At 51.6% G+C, this 17,111-nt stretch overlaps 1 protein-coding gene across 2 annotated transcripts; it reads right to left on the bottom strand.

The window, feature by feature from the left end:
- Positions 1-408: 408 nt before the first annotated feature.
- Positions 409-9,181, bottom strand: RELA (RELA proto-oncogene, NF-kB subunit). Of its 2 annotated transcripts, none has more exons than XM_047691041.1 (11): positions 8,797-9,181; positions 8,153-8,179; positions 7,899-8,050; positions 7,593-7,741; positions 6,817-6,908; positions 6,311-6,442; positions 5,346-5,450; positions 4,917-5,129; positions 2,766-2,846; positions 2,594-2,668; positions 409-1,799 (listed from the first exon to the last, which is right to left on the bottom strand). In XM_047691041.1, exons 1-11 carry the CDS (start codon positions 8,801-8,803, stop codon positions 1,204-1,206), a joined length of 1,629 nt encoding a protein of 542 aa, XP_047546997.1. In that variant the 5' UTR covers positions 8,804-9,181; the 3' UTR covers positions 409-1,203. The 2 variants fall into 2 exon arrangements, with proteins under 2 accessions (XP_047546997.1, XP_047546998.1); XM_047691042.1 differs by lacking the exon at positions 8,797-9,181 and adding an exon at positions 8,640-8,732.
- Between the last annotated feature and the right edge of the window lie 7,930 nt (positions 9,182-17,111).

Genomic DNA, 17,111 nt, shown 5'->3' on the forward strand with positions numbered 1-17,111 from the left:
GACTTTCCCTTAACCATCCAAGAGATGAAATTCAAACCTCTTTGTCCAGAGTCCTTGGTCTTTTATAGCCTGAGCCCATCAAATCTTTCCAACATGGTCTCTCTTACCCTCCTCACTCTCGAACGCTGGTAAATGCTCTGTAAACACCCTACTCTGTTGATCTAAGACCTAAAGCTGATATAGCCTCTGTGACACCACCCTTCCTGAAACTACTCCATCCCCACAACCGGTGGGCCCTACCCGCCTCTCCCCGGGCTGGGACAGCACCCGCATTAGCTGCGGGCTGTCATGCCCTGGGCATTTCATTCCTGAGGCCATCCTCAGACCGCAAGCTTCCGGATTCATCCAGTTCTGGATCACTCATGTCCAGCAAGGTGTGCTATTTGCTGAAAGAAGGGAAATCTCCGGCCAGCTTGGCAATGAATTTATTAGTTCAGAGTAGAAAGAGCAAGAGTCCAACTGCTTTGATTCTTCAGTAAAAACTGAGCCTCTTGATTGGAGAGCTGCCAGCCTGCCCTCCCCCCCTACTCTCCAAACAACTAGCCCTACTATTAAGGCACTTGAGAAAAGGGGAAACAGAGAAGTCTCAGACCGAACCTCCCTGGATCCTGGAAAGGGCCAGTGTTGTCCCACCAGTTCCCTCCAGCCACAGTTGAGCAAGGCAAGAGCTGGCAGAGACCTCTGCAGGGCCAGGAGGCCAGGCCCTCAAACGCTGGTGTTAGTTCAAGGACAATGCCAGCACCACAGAGGGGCTGGTAAGGGGCATTATTTTGGCACAAGGTGGGAATCAATCCATGATTGGAGGAAGACACTTGGTGATAAGGCTTTGTGGCCTCAAAGGCCATAGCTCCAGCCTGTCCCTCTCTCTAGGAGAGTATTAGAAGCTGGAGGGTTGGAATGGGCGCCCCCAGAATTCCCTATAAGGAGAAGGGAGCTGAACATCAGCACAGGGGAAGAGTTTGATTCCTCCCTGCTCCCCCCTTTCCAGAGAAGTTAATGCTTCTGCTTAAGCACCTCCAAAAAGAGAGAGAGATAGACACTGCCAATAAAAGAATAAAATACACTCCCCCCACCCCTGGAAGACATTACCCAAAGAAGTTGGGGGCAGCTGGAGCACACCCCCCAGAATCCGTAAGTGCTTGCTTTGGGAGGGCTTAGATCTCCTGCAACCCTGTGCTCCAGGCGGGGGTAAGTGTCACCCACTTAGGAGCTGATCTGACTCAGAAGGGCTGAGAAGTCCATGTCTGCGATGGAGGAGAAGTCTTCATCCCCTGAGAGGAGGCCGTTGGGGAGCCCAGAGGCTCCCAGGGGAGCAGGAGCTGGGTCAGGGGGCCTCTGGGACCCCGTCACCAGGCGTGTTATTGCCTCAGGGTACTCCATCAGCATGGGCTCAGCTGTGTGTGGGGCCGCAGATACACCTTGGTTCAGCAGCTGCTGAAACTCCGAGTTGTCGACGCATGCCAGGTCTGTGAACACGGCGGGGTCAGCGCTGCTGCCCAGCAGGGCCCCCAGGTCTTCGTCAGCGTCAAACTGCAGCTGCAGCAGGGCCTCCGACAGCGTCCCTTCCCCGGCCTGGGCGGTCTTGGGGGCGGGGGGTACCACAGCCTGAGCGAGGCCCGGGGGGGCTAAGATTGGGGCCGGGGCTGGGGCCGGGGCCGGGACCGGGGCCAGGATTGGGGCAGGGGCTGGTGCCAAGGCAGGGGTCTGGTTTGGAATCTGCCCCGAAGGAAAGACCATGGGGGAGAACTCCTCGAAGTTGATGGTGCTGAGGGATGGCGTAAAGGGATAGGGCTGGGGAGCTGGGAGAGAGAAACAGAGAGTCAGGGCTCAGAGAAAGTTTCAGAGACCCACCCCGCTGTCTGTGCCCCAGCCCCTATCGGTAGGGCTTAGGATCAGCCCCTCCCTAGAAGGTCCCAGCCAACACCCTCACTCCCTCCTTTCACTCCTTCTGACCTATGTGGTTCTATCCTCACCTCCTCCAGCCCCCCGAGCTCTCCCACCCTCTGAGAGGAAGGGATGCTGTCGGATCAGCTGGTAAAACTTCACTTGACAGCTAAAAACTAAGGCCCAAGACACCAGGAGCCCAAGGAGCATCCGGGGTCATGGCCTGAAGCAGGACCCTCTTACTCTTTTTTGAGCTACAGATGAGAGCGTACATTCTGCTACATTAGAGGAGATTTTGAGTCCCTAATTCTACAGAGAGCTGAGGGAAAAGACTGCATTTTTCAACTGTCTCCCAAGGCATCCAATACGGGGTTTAGCTGACACAGTGGTTCCCAGACCGCAGTGCTCATTAGTGCATTAGCTGGTTCCTGGGCCATGCTTCCGCAGCCCCGGATGGCGTCCGTCTGTAAGAAGGCCTGGGAATGCACGTCTTCACCACTCGCCTAATGGCTCTGATGTACGTAACATCAGAGCCTCAAGCCCTTGGGCCTCAGGCCTCAAGCCCTGAGAAACAAGGGCCCAACAGAGAGCAGGCTTCAGACACTGCGGGTGAAGCTGACTGCTTGCTCATCCTCCCAACCCAGGTATCTAAACCACAGGCAAACGGATTTGAGCCTGTAGTTCCGATGGGGCAACCAGAAATTCTTACCTGGCTTGGGGACGGAAGTTGTGCTTCGGGAAGGCACTGCAATGCGCCGGGGTGGAGGCCTGGGGTCAGTGGGTCCTGTGGGGCAAGGAAGGCTGGTCAGTTCCCAGCCCCTTCCTAGTCTGACTCCCCATCCCACCCCCTTCCCTCTAATGCTCTCCACTGCCCCTCTCACCATTGAAGGGGCTTTTTTTCATGATGCTCTTGAAGGTCTCGTATGTCCTTTTGCGTTTCTCCTCAATCCGGTGACGATCATCTAGAAAAGTAACGGGGAGAAGTGGGCCTTGCTCTTTTCAGCTGGATCCCCAGAGCTTTCAAAGGACGCTCAGGAGGAAGATGATGACCCTTCCGTAAGACCCTTTTTCCAAAGCCTCCCTGCCAATGAGAAGAGCCGCAGGATATCGTGACAAGCAACAACTCTGAGAAGCCCAGAACTTTCTCAGAAGGCCTCTGCTAGTGACTGTGACCCCCCCAAAGGCCACGTGGATGCCTCCAGGTAAAGGGGCCACACTCTGGGGGGCAGAAGCCCTTGTGGGACCCTGTCTCCAGCTTGTTCTCTCACCGGCGTTGCCTACGTCCTAGCTTCCCTCCAGCCTGGATCCAGGCCTGGCCACGATCTTTGCGCTCTGGGGCAGCTGAGGCACAACAGGCTTGCCGAAGACCGACAGAGACCCATACTCTTATCCCTGATGGTTGCCTAGTTCCGTCCGGAACCTCCAGAACTGCTTCTAAGTACTGTGGCAAGTGGGTAACTCCAGAGTACTCAACGCCATGTCCAGAGCCAGCCTCATCATCTCACCTCCAAAACTCGCTTCCTCCTCCACCAGTGTCCCTACACCACCCATGTGCCCTGTCACCAAAGTTAGAAACCTTGAAATCGTCCTCAACGTCCTCCTTCCTCTCACTGCCCACCATCCACGAACACACATCTACCGAGCACCCACCGCATGCAGGCTCCATTCTAGCCACTGTGGATATGGCTGCAAGTAGACGAGATGCCTGCTGCCCTGAAGGCTGACACCCTAGTGACAGGGGGACAGGGATACAACTACATACAAGGGACAGGAGTTCTGAGGAAGAGACACAGCGTGAGGTAAGAGAACCGGAAGTGAGGCTGGAGCGTTGAGCCTGGAGGCGGCCAGGGAAGCACTGGTGTGAGCCCAGCCTACGAAGACCAAGCGGTCCAAGCCAAGGCAGGAGCTGGAGCGCGGGTCCCGAGGAGGACAGCGGTGGAGAGGCCCTTGGCCCTTCGCTCAAGGCTCACAGCACATCTCCTGGACCACCGTGCCATCTTCTTTGCAACGGCCTCCCTGCCTTGAGGCTCTTCCTCTCTGATCCTCTACTCACTCCTCCCAGAGTGAGCGTCCAGATCCACTGGCGTCCCTTCCTTGCTTAAACCTTTGGTGGCTCCCCACTGCCTTTAGGACGAAATCCTGGATGAATACCTTGAGCCTGACACTCAAGGCCCTCCTGCCAGCCCCGGCTCACTGCCCACTGGCAGCTCCCACGAGGCTGTCCCCAAACGCAGTGGGCACCCTCCAACATCCCCGCACCTCCAGGTGCCTGTCCACCAGCCTGGAGAATGAACTTCTGGGTCCTTCTCCACCTTAAACGCTCCCATCCCTTGCGGCCATCTCCAGCTCTTTGCACACACCTCCCTCCGTCTCACACGTCACTCTGTCACTTAAAAATCTGTTCTGCGTGTTTGTCTTTCTCATGTGACTGAGCTCCCGGAGCGCAGGGAATACATCTTAGTCATCTCTGTATTCACAGGCCCCAGCACGGGCCCTGGCACACGAGCGGGCGCTTGCTAATTATTTGCAGAACGAACGGATGGCCGTTTCAGGGGTCGCTTTCCAAACTCTATTAGACCGCTCCGAGGGCAGCAAACACTCTCAGGCTAGATGATGGGCTTTGGACTGAAGATCATTCCAGCTGTTCCTAATGCGGTCAGGTGCCCGAAAGCCTGGACCAAAATCATGACGATGTGGTCGTGGCAAGAGACACAGCGCGGCAGCACGAGCCCGGAGCCAGAGAGCCTGGGTTTCAATACTAACTCTGTGATCATCGATGTGACCTGGGGCAAGTTAGGCGCAATCTTCTAAAATCAGGTAATTCGCCGATATGCTTGGAATAGGACCAGACCCGTAGTAAGGACTCAGGGCCCTTACTATTAACCGCGGCAAACAGACAGTATGATTGTCGCACGAACCCCTGCCCCGACTGCAGAGCGTGGCCCTCGCCCCCCGCAGCCGACCTCTAGCCCTGGCCTCGCTTTTGCTGGCAGGAGTCCGATGGCCCCGCTGCCTCCCTCCCAGCTGTGTACCTGTGTCTGGCAAGTACTGGAACTCCATGGGCTCACTGAGCTCCCGATCTGAAGGCCGCCGCAGCTGCATGGAGACCCGCACGGGGGCCTGCAGGCTGGGGTCCGCGTAAGGAGGTGTCCGGAACACAATGGCCACTTGTCGGTGGACGTCAGCTTGTGAAAAGGAGCCTCGGGCCTCCCAGCCTGGTCCCGTGAAATACACTTCAATGTCCTCTGCAAGGGACGAGGCAGCGGTGTGGGTCACTGTGCTCAGCTCGCACGGCTGCCTGCTCCGTCCCAGGGGCTGAGATTTGTCCCAGGAGATCCATCACTCTGCCGCCCCCGAGGGGTTGGGGGGCGCTGCAGGCCAGTGTCCCGACACTCACCGTCTCTGCTCAGCCCTGCCCCTCACCTCCTGGTCCAGAGTCCAGCCCTCTTCCTGGTGCGTACCTTTCTGCACCTTGTCGCACAGCAGGAAGATCTCGTCCCCACCGAGGCAGCTCCCGGAGTTCCGGTTCACCCGGCAGATCTTCAGCTCCGCGGTGTTGGGGGCGCCTGAGGGTGTGGAGGTGGGGGAGGAAGCCCAGGACCGTCCAGCAGACGTCTCCAAGGCTGGCCCCCGTGAGATACAACATCTCTGTCCATCCCAAAGTCAAGGCTGCCCACAGCTTGCTGACCACACCTCTGTGGCCAAGGTGCACCGATCCCGTGGCTCCCCGCCCCCAACTCTTCTGGAAACTGTTTACGCACTAGCACCTGTGCACCCGGCGCCATGCCAGGCACGGAGAACGCACAAAACCCAAACATCCCTGACCTCATGGGGCTTAGAGTGTGGGGGAGCCAGTGTGGTCCCACCTTCTCTCTTTCCACCACACCCAAGCAACCTTCAGGGTCCCTGCTTGGCAACAAACCCTTCCCTCCTGACCTCTACTTCCTTCTGGTTTCCTATCCTTAGGGCTCCAGAGCCCTTTTATTTTCAATTCATCCTGGCCGATTACTTAATTAAAAGACTCCAATTGGTCGACAATGGCCCAGTCCATCTGTGAACTTCCTGTGAGCTTTCATCATTCAATTACTACTCTGTGCCATCATCTTCCTGGGAGTTCATTTCCAGGAGTCGTTAGTACAGTTCTGGCCACGCCAGCCTCTCCTCACATATTCAAAGGGCCTGTCCTCCCTCAAAGGGCCTGTCCTCCCTCTGACTCCCGGCCGGCCTGGAAGCTACGCCTCAGGGCAGCTCGGGGTCTTCTTCGCCTTGTCCCCGCAGCCAGCACAGAGCTGGACACAGAAGAGATGACAAATGCGCCAGATGCCTGAACGAAGCCACAGCTCCTCATGCAGGCCATTCCCAGCCAACCCTGTTCCTCCTTCCAGGCTCGTCCCTCTCCCCTTCCCATGGCTCCTTGGCCACTTACGGTTGTCAAAAATGGGATGAGAGAGGACAGGTGACAAGCGGAGGGGCCTGCCTGCCGGGTCCCGCACTGTCACCTGGAAGCAGAGCCGCACTGCGTTCAGGTCATAGTCCCCACGCTGTTCTTCTATGGGAACTGCCACAAAAACACATGGTCAGGAGATGGGGAGGCATGGCTGGGAATGGGGGAACGGGGCAAGGAGCTCAGGGCTGGGAGGATTGCTCAAGGGTGTGTCAGACAGTGGGAGTCCTAAAGGAGGAGAGAGAGAAGAATCTAGACCCATCACTGACCTGTGTGACCCATCTGTGACCCTGGATGTCATGTCCCCTCACTGGCTCCTACTTTCCCCAACACTAAAATGGGAGTGTGTACTGAATGGACAGCAAAATTCCAGCTGTACTAGGAGTCTTGGCCAATGAGGGAGAGACACAAGGAAGGTGGCTTCAGAAAGGGGACAGAGGGTGGGGGTGCTTCCGCCAGGCCCCAGCCTTTGCTCCCTCACCCCTCACCTTGGAAAGGATTGTTATTGGTCTGGATGCGTTGACTGATGGCCTGCTCCAGGTCCCGCTTCTTTACACACTGGATCCCCAGGTTCTGGAAACTGAGTCCCCCCCCCAGGAATGAGTCCCATTGTCTCTGCCCAGTCTTCCCCTCCCTCCTCCACCCATTCTCCAGATCACCACTCCGCTTCACCCCCTCGAATGGCTTCCTCCTGTGCTGCAAAGAAACCCACTCCCTACCTTGGCTGATAAGCACTTGTGCCCTGCGTCCTGGCCCTAGCCACAGCACCTGCTGGTCCCCTACCCTCAGCCGCAGTGGCTTTTTTTGTTCTCCGAACACACTAAACTCACCCTCCACTTCAAGGCCTGTGCATTTGTTCACTCTGCTTGGACTGTTTTTTCCATGCTTCTCCACTCTTTCTCACTACTCAAGCCTTAACTGAAAGGCATTTCCTGACTTGCCGGCTCCCCGGCCTCCCCTCCACCAGTCGGCTGTTCCTCCAACCTAAAACTGTTTTTATTTTCATAAGTGAAGTTGCTCTGGGGGTTCAGAGGTGATTAGAGATCCATCCCCATCCCATGGAGCTCATATCTACTTGACAGTGGAGATGCACAAACAGATAATCCAAGGCAAAGAGAGTCTGCTTGCAGAACTAGGAGTGAGGAATTCTGCCCTGTGATCAGGATGGAGTCCCACTGTAACAGCTGCACAGCTGCCCTGCCTCCTGTCCCCCTGCCTCCTGTCCCCCTACCTCACCCCCACACCCTGCTGGTCAGGAGCTCACCTGTGGATGCAGCGGTCTGGGCAGAGCTCAGCCTCATAGAAGCCATCCCGGCAGTCTTTCCCCACAAGCTCATGGGGGTGAGGCCGGTGAGGGGGGTCTTTGGTGACCAGGGAGATGCGAACCGTCCCCGGCCCAGTGTAGCCATTGATCTGTTCAAAGTACAGAGAACATCTAGACACTCAGGAATTCCAGTCCCAACTCCCAGACACTGACTGCACCCAGGCCTGGAGGCGAGCCCGCTGGGCTTCCACAGTTCCTGCAAACCCACTCTGGGCCCCCCACCCCACCACTAACAGCCATGCTGACCTTGATGGTGGGATGGGTCTTGGTGGTATCCGTGCTCCTCTCGCCTGGGATACTGCCCGCTGAGCGGCCCTCGCACTTGTAGCGGAAGCGCATTCCCCGCTGCTTGGGCTGCTCGATGATCTCCACATAAGGGCCAGAGGCCTGGGCAGGCTCTGCAGGCGAAACCCGGACCAGCCCCGTTCAGGCCGCTGTCCTCCCTGCCCCAAACCTTGGGGGGCTCCTCCCCAGTCACTGAGAAAGGATGGTCCACTTACCAGACGGGAAGATGAGGGGAAACAGGTCTGAAAGGGGAGGGAGACAGGGGTCAGCACAAGCCCACTTCCCATCCTTACCAGGCAGGGCCTGCCGCCCCTCGGAGAGGACATGGAGCCAGGCTCCCTCCCTCCGAAGGGCACTGAGTCAGGGCCTGCTCCCTAGAGCCTGCGGTGGAACTAAGAAGGGGCAAAGAAGGCAGAAACACCTGTTTCCTATGGGAAAACTGGGTACAGTGCCCTCTCCTTATGGAGTGAAACGGAGTCAGGACCTGTTCTACTTTCACAAGGAAAACTAAGGGAGAGCACTCCGCACCCCTCATCCTGGGAGGAAACTGAGTCAGATACATTCTCCTCTAACAAGGAAACTAAGTCAGAACCGCCCCCATGGCCCCGGGGTGAAACTGAGTCAAAGCTCACCGCCACCGCGCCCCCCCCAGGAGGATACTGAGTCAAGACCCCGCCACCCAAAGGGGAAACTGAGTCAGACCCTTCAAAGCCCGCCCCGCCCCGCGCCACCATCCGGCCGGCCGCTCCCTGCGCAGCGCCCATCGGCGCAGGAAGGGGCGGAAGGCGGCGCGGGGGCTCCCGTCGCTGTCCCCGCGGCCCCGACGCGGCCACCCCGCGGGCTCAGAGGGCGCCCTCACCGTCCATGGCCGGGGTCCCGGGGGCGGGGCCGGGGTCGCAGCTGGGCCCGCAGCGCGCGCTACAGCGAAGCCATTCGCCAGAGGCGGAAATGCGCCGCGCGCGCCCGCCGCCGCGTCACTGCCGGGAAACCGGCCGCGCCTGCGCGCTGCGTTGTCGCCGACGCCGCCGCCGCTGCCGCCGCCGCCGCCGCCGCCGTCAACACCAACTCCCGCGCGGGGCCAAGTGCGCGCCCCGCCGAGGACTAGAGGCCGCGCGCGCCGCCGCTGCCGGAGGCTGGGAACAGGCGCTCGCCGCTCCGGGGACTAAGAAGCTGCTCGTCGCGGCGCCGCTCCCGGGGCTGGCGAGGCCGCTGGGCTCCCTCCCTTGGTCTGGGCCCCGCCTGGAGGGCGGGCCCGGCGATTACTCACAATGTTTTTAGGGGATTTCGGGGCCCCCTCCCGCTGATCGGAGGAGTGTGGTGATGTCACCCAGGCCCGGTCTGGAGCCCAGCCAGGGCTGCTGGCTGCGGCCGTCTGCCCTGCGCAGGGAAAGGCCCGGGCCTGCTTCGCCCGCAAAGGCCAGGTGGCTGAACTCCACACGGTTTCCTAATCGCTGAAGGTGCTTCTTGGTGGTCGTCGCGGCAGAAGCATTTTTTTAAAAATTAGCCATCCACCCCAATCTAAAGCAGCGGGGCAAAGGGGACGACCGGACCTCTCCACCGGCAGTGCTTGTGCTCGCACCGTGGGCTCCGCGGAGCCTGCTGCACGCCAGGGGCGACCGAGGCCGGGCCGCGTCCGCTCCCGCTAGCTAGGGGGGCCCGGGCGCTCGTGGGTTTAAGATGCAAATGCGTTTAGGGTTCATCCCTACTGCGGGTCCTGGGGAGCGGTGGATGGGCAGGCGGAAATCTCCAGAGCCTCTCTGCAGCCAGATGTCTGTGTCTTAGAAGGTCCCGGACCCCTGGGGCCCGCCTAAAGCAGCAGGGTCATTTCCCCCTCTCCCCCCGCCCATCTCCCCAGGGCCTACTGCTAGATTCCAACCGGTGGCCAGAGCATTTCCACTAATTACCCATCAAGTGACCTCTCGACGGGGGTATCGTCTCCTATCTCCTAGCCCTTATGCGGGGTGAGGGAGGAGGCTGGAGTAACCCCACGCCGGCCTTTTTGCTCATCTCCAAAGGAAGATAGATGCCCCACGGCGGGCAGCAGATTCTTCCCCAGATGGAGAAAGACCAAATTCGTTCTAAATTAGGGAATCATGTGGGAATTGGAAAAGATTGGAAATTCTGACTTGCTTTCCCAGGCTCTGAAAAAACAGGAAGAGAAAAGTGAAAACAGTTAACCACCCCTCCCACTCATTTCGGTTTCTCCTTTGCCTGGCCCGGATTTGAAGAGTCAACTCACTTTTTTTTTTGAGGAGGCCGACTTCAGGTTGACAGAATGGATTCATTACAATCTTGGGTTAATGACACACAATTATTGATTCTTGCATGATCCTCTTTTAAAAATTCACGTGTATTTGGGGCGACTGGGTGGCTCAGCCGTTAAGTGTCTGCCTTAGTCTGGGGTCATGATCCCAGTGTCCTCAGATAGAGTCCCGCATGGGACGCCCTGCTCAGCAGAAAGCCTGCTTCTTCCTCACCCACTCCTCCTGCTTGTGTTCCTTCTCTCGCTGTCTCTCTCTCTCTCTCAAATAAATAAATAAAATATTTAAACAAAAATAAATAAAAGGAGCGCCTGGGTAGCTCAGTGGGTTAAAGCCTCTGCCTTTGGCTCAGGTCATGATCTCAGGGTCCTGGAATCGAGCCCGGCATGGGGCTCTCTGCTCAGCAGGGAGCATGCTTTCCCCTCTCTCTGCCTGCCTCCCTGCCTACTTGAGATCTCTGTCTGTCAAATAAATAAATAAAATTCACATATGTATAACTTAACACATTGAATCACAGTGTGCCCATTGCAATACTTAAGGGGCTACGTGGAGTGTCCACCCACTGTTCCACCCAGTGTTCATCCCTCCCTACACTGCTGGCCGTGCACCATCACCCAGTATTCTGTGTCATTCCCTTGACATGTTTTATTTTTTTAATTTTTTTTTAAAGATTTTATTTATTTATTTGACAGACAGAGATCACAGGTAGGCAGAGAGGCAGGCAGAGAGAGAGAGGGAAGCAGGTTCCCTGCTGAGCAGAGAGCCTGATGTGGGGCTCAATCCCAGAACCCTGGGATCATGACCTGAGCTGAAGGCAGAGGCTTTAATCCACTGAGCCACCCAGGCGCCCCCCCTTGACATGTTTTAAAAGAAAAAAAAAAAGTGTACTCACACATACATGCCTACACAACATGCTGTTTGTTTTAATGAGTTATGAAGTCTATGAAGTCTGTGAAGAGAGTATCCTATTGCTTTTCCTTTGTTACTTGCTTTTATTTTTATTTATTTTTTTAAAGATTTTATTTATTTATTTGACAGTCGGAGATCACAAGTAGGCAGAGAAGCAGGCTCCCTGCTGAGCAGAGAGCCCGATGCGGGGCTCGATCCCAAGATCCCGGGATCACGACCCGAGCCGAAGGCAGAGGCTTTAACCCACTGAGCCACCCAGGTGCCCCGGAGTCTGGTTCTTCTTAGTGGGAAATGGTATTTAAAGACCACAGTCTGGGGCGCCTGGGTTGCTCAGTGGTTAAAGCCTCTGCCTTCGGCTCAGGTCGTGATCCCAGGGTCCTGGGATCGAGCCCCCGCATCAGGCTCTCTGCTCAGCGGGGAGCCTGCTTCCCCCTGCCTCTCTGCCTGCCTCTCTGCCTGCCTCTCTGCCTACTTGTGATCTCTGTCTGTCAAATGAATAAATAAAATCTTTAAAAAAAAAAAAAGGTCTCCTGCCTTTAAAAAAAAAAATAAAATAAAAAAAATAAAGACCACAGTCTGGGGGCACCTGGTGGCTCAGTGGGTTAAGCCTCCGCCTTTGGCTCAGGTCATGGTCTCAGGGTCCTGGGATCAAGCCCTGCATTGTGCTCTCTGCTCAGCGGGGAGTCTGCTTCCCCTTCTCTCTCTGCCTGTCTCTCTGCCTACTTGTGATCTCTCTCTCTGTCAAATAAATAAATAAAATCTTAAAAAAATAAAGACCACAGACTGAGTGCTAGTATCAATAAGTATTGATACTGGGTGAATCATTGTACCTCTTTTTAATAAATAGTTAGGCTATATATAAAATATGAAATGCATCAGGAGTTCACATTGGTATCTCCTTTTCAAATTTAGGACTACATGGTTTTCTTCTTCTTCTTCTTTTTTAAAGATTTTATTTATTTATTTGACACAGAGAGAGAGAGAGATCACAAGCAGGCAGAGAGGCAGAGGGAGAGAGAGAGGAGGAAGCAGGCTCCCTGTTAAGCAGAGAGCCCGATGCGGGGCTCGATCCCAGGACTCTGAGATCATGACCTGAGCCAAAGGCAGAGGCTTAACCCACTGAGTCACCCAGGTGCCCCAGGACTACAGGGTTTTAACTTAACCTCAATCATCTTATGTATTTATCCTGTGTTAAAAAAAAAGAATTCTCTTTTTTCCAGAAATAGAAAAATCCATCCTTAAGTTTATATGCAGTCTCAAGGGACCCCAAATAGCCAAAATAATCTGGAAAAAGAACAAAGTTGGAGGAGTAATACTTCTTGATTCCAAAACTTACTCTAAGAGACGACTAATCAAACCAAGGTGGTACAGACATAAAGATCAATGAAATAGAATAAATACCCAGAAAAATAAACTTTTACATATATGGTTGAATGATTTTTAAAGATTTTTTTTTAATTGGCCAGAGAGAGAGAGAGAGAGGACATAAGCAAGGGGAGTGGCAGCCAGAGGGAGAAGCAGGGTGTCTGCTGTGCCGGGAGCCCGATGCTGGACTCCATCCCAGGACCCTGGGATCATGACCTGAGCCAAAGGCAGACGCCCAACGACTAAGCCACCCAGGTGCCCTAATGTCAGTGTACTTAATGCACAGAACTATACACTTAAAATGGTTAAAATGGTAAATTTTATATGCTGCACATTTTACCACAGCAAAAAAAAAAAACCAAAAACCAAAAAAAAACCTCTGTTCTCAAGACGCCAACCAAATACGCATTTGATGTGTTTCACACTATACAAAAAACACTCTCATAATTAACAACACCAACTGCTACCAATAATGTGGTTGTTGAAAATAGAAAATATTTTTTCAGTACTTGTGCTTAGGTATATATAACGGGGTACATATCCATTATCAGGTAAGGCGGCTCATTTCTAGTTCTAGTTTACTAAGAAAGTATATGGTAAATGGGTATTGATTGCTTTTCCCACATCTACAGAGAAGATCAGATGATTTTTGTCCTTTATCCATTAATGTAGAGTATGATGTAGATTTCCTAATAGTAAACCATCCTGTATTCTTGGAATAAAACTAACTTGGTCACAGTGTGTTAGTTATAATGTTGACTTTGATTCACTGCTATCTGTGGAAGGGATTTTCCAACTGTATTTCCATCTTCTTAGAAATATTAGAATCAGCTTGTTAATTTTTATAAAACAGCGCCAAATCTATAGATCAATTTGGGGAGCATCAACATCTTAATATCAAGTTCTCAGTCCTTAAGCATGGTTATGATCTACACTTGCTATGCTTTCTTTTCTTTTTTAAGATTATATTTATTTATTTGACACAGAGAGAGAGAGAGAGAAAGAGCACAAGCAGGGGGTGTAGCAGGCAGAGGAAGAGGGAGAAGCAGGCTCCCCACTGAGCAGGGAGCCTGACATGGAGCTTGATCCCAGGACCCTGGGACCATGACCTAAGGTGAAGGCAGACGTCCAACCAACTGAGCCACCCAGGCACCCCTCGGTTTTCCTTAAATTTTTATGTAGTATCTTGTAGATCTCAGTGTACAAGTCTTGTACATCTTTTGTCAAATTTATCTCTAAGTATTCAGAATTTTATGGTATTTGTAATGTTTTAAAATTTTTAATTTTCAATTGTTGCCAGTATATAGACATATTATTTATTTATTTAAAATTGATTTGCTTGAGAGAGAGAGAGAGCACGCATGTGTGCGTGGGTGGGCAGTAGAGGAAGAGAGAGTCTTAAGCAGACTCCACTCTGAGCATGGGGGTCAATCTCATGACCTTGAGACCAACCTGAGCTAAAACCAAGAGTCAGATGTTCAACTGACTGTGCCACCCGGGTGCCCCGAAATATAATTTATTTTAGAATATTGCATCCCACAACCTTAATAAAGTCATATTTTGTTCTTGTAGCTTTGTTGTAAATTCCTTAGGACTTTCTACATAGATGATCATGTTGTCTGCAAATAAAGTCAGTTTTGCTTTTTCCTTTCTAATCCAGGTGCCTTTAAATCTCTTCCTTCCTCCCTTCCTTCCTTTCTTGTTTTCTTGCTCTAGCTTAGAACCTCCAGTACAAGTCTGAATGAAAGTGGTGACAGTGGACACCTTTGTTTTTCCCAGATCTTAAGATGAAAGCATTCTCTTTCCTCATTAAGTAAAATGTTTGCTGCAGTGCTGCAGGTTTATTTTTTTTAAGATTTTGTTTATTTGTTTATTTATTTGAGAGAGAGAGATCACAAGTAGGCAGAGAGGCAGGCAGAGCAGAGGGGAGGAAGCAGGCTCCCTGCTGAATAGAGAGCCCGATGCAGAGCTCGATCCCAGGATCCTGAGATCATGACCTGAACCGAAGGCAGAAGCTTAACCCACTGAGCCACCCAGGCGCCCCATTGCAGGTTTTTTATAGATGCCTTTAATCAGGTTGAGGAAATTCCTTTCTATTACTACTTTGCTGAGAGATTTTATAATGATTATTGGATTTTGTCAAATGCTTTTGCTACATCTATTGAGATGTTCATACTGAACACATGTATTGAACTTCCTAAAGTGTTAATACAAAACAATATCTCAGCTGCCTCGTTCAGTTCCCTACAATAGAAAAGACCTTAAAAAAATCTTTGGTTTTTATCTTACTCCTCCTGATCAATACAGAATCGTGGTTGAATATCTTAGTTTCACTTTTTGTTTTAATTACACTGGTTAGACACTACTGTTATTGCTCTAAGCAGCTGTGTTTATATGAATTTAACTACATGTCTGTGCTTTTATAGCTGATCATTCCTTCTCACAGTTCAAACCATCCTTCCAGGATAATTTTCTCTCTTCTTGACACACAACCTTTAAATTTCCTTGAACAAGTTTCCTGCTATTAAACTCTTAATTTTTGATTATCTGCAATGGGTTCATTCTACCCTCATTCTCGAAAAATAATTTTGATAACCACACAATTCTAACCTGGTTGTTTTGGCTCAATAATTTACAGATTGTCTTGTGGCTTCCTTTGTTGCGTTGAGAACGTTGCTGTTGTTCTAACTCTTATTTCTTGACTACAAACCTGTCCTTTCTTTCTGGCTGATTTTAAGATCTCCTCTCTGTCTCTGATATTCTATAGTTCCAGTAGAATCCAACTGGGCATAGATTTCTTTCTCCTTAACTTCCTTGGGATAAATTATGTTTTCCAGATCTGTGGATGGATGTTTTTAATCAGTTTTGAAAACTTTGTATCCATTGTCTCTAAATATATTGCCTTTCATCTATGCTTTCCATAAGTTCTTTCTAGGACTTGTTAGTAAAATAACTAGATAGGCCTCAGGGAAAAAAAATATTTGCAACACATATACCCAAGAAGGTCCTTCTATCCAGAATACATAAAGAACCCTGACAAATCAGTGATAAAAAGAGAAACAGTAAACATTGGCAAAAGAGTTGAAACTTCATAAAAGAAGATACACACACACACAAATGGTCAATAAACACACAAAAGAATATTCATTGAGAGTCATCAAGGAATTGCAAACTCAAATTACAATAAGATACCACTTCGGATATACTAGAGTAAAAAAGACTAAAACATCAAATGAGGAAGAGGATGTGAAGCAACTTGAACGCTTGCTGCTGAGAACATAAAGTGGTACAACCACTTTGGGGAACTGTTTGGCACTTGTTAAATACACATTCACCCTATGACCAGTAATTTCACTCTTACGTATTTTCCAAAAATGAATTTCAAAAAATTCTTTCACAAAATGCGTGTGTTTATAGCTTTCTCATAATATGAGAAAACTGCGAACTATTCAAACATCCACCAGTATAAGCCCTTTGTGAATGAATGGCTAAACAGATTGCGGAATAGTCACACAATGGACTACAGTTATTGCACGTTCTGCTGTGGAAAAGCAGCACAGTGTCTGCTGGACAGTTTTTAGATTTAGACAACAGCATGTACTGCATTTGGGAATTCTCTTCTGATCCATTCATTGGGTGGTCTGAAGGCTGCCAGGTTGGTTTTTTTTTTTTTTTTAAGATTTTATTTATTTATTTGACAGAGAGAGATCACAAGCAGGCAGAGAGGCAGGCAGAGAGAGGAGGAAGCAGGCTCCCCGCTGAGCAGAGAGCCTGATGCGGGGCTCGATCCCAGGACCCTGAGATCATGACCTGAGCCGAAGGCAGAGGCTTTAACCCACTGAGCCACCCAGGCGCCCTGGCTGCCAGGTTTAAGTAGAGCCCAGAGCACGAGAGAGCTCTATGTATATGTAGGTTAAGATACAAAGGTCTCTTGGGGCGCCTGGGTGGTTCAGTGGGTTAAGGCTCTACCTTCGGCTCAGGTTCGGATAGGGTTCTGGGATCAGGTTCGGCCAGGGTTCTGGGATCGATCCCTGAGTCAGGCTCTCTGCTCAGCAGGGAGCCTGCTTCCCTTCCTCTCTGCCTGCCTCTCTGCCTACTTGTGATCTCTGTCAAATAAATAAATAAAATCTTTAAAAAAAAAGATACAAGGGCCTCTGCCTATCCTGATCTACAAGCAGTCATCCCCACCAAATTTCAAGGTAATATATTCAAGATTGAGTCTGTGAAGATCCAAAGGACAAATGTAAGTTTCATGACCATACGGCACAATCTCCTTCTGTATCTGCTACATCAATATCTCACTCTTTCAGATCATGCCCTGGCGATTCTCTATTACCAGCTAATAGAGAGGGAAAACTAAGGCTTGGTTCATTGTTGGACCATTTTTGGTTCACTACTGTTCCACAGACCTACCCAGGGTGAAGAATAGTGGTTAGGGGTAATCTTCCCAGTGGGAAGAGCTTCAGGTAGGCAACTTGGTCATCAATTTGCTGTAAAGTGAGAAATTAATGGCTCAGAATAGGGATATATATGGATTCCCAGGCAGTGATGAAATGGTTCGTCAGGGACAGGGAAGTAGCGAGGGTGAGAGGTCAGAGACAAGGAGATGTAGGGAAGAGGCATGACAGTGGACCTATGA

The sequence above is a fragment of the Lutra lutra genome, chromosome 10, assembly GCF_902655055.1.
Source record: "Lutra lutra chromosome 10, mLutLut1.2, whole genome shotgun sequence".
NCBI classification, from domain to species: domain Eukaryota; kingdom Metazoa; phylum Chordata; class Mammalia; order Carnivora; family Mustelidae; genus Lutra; species Lutra lutra.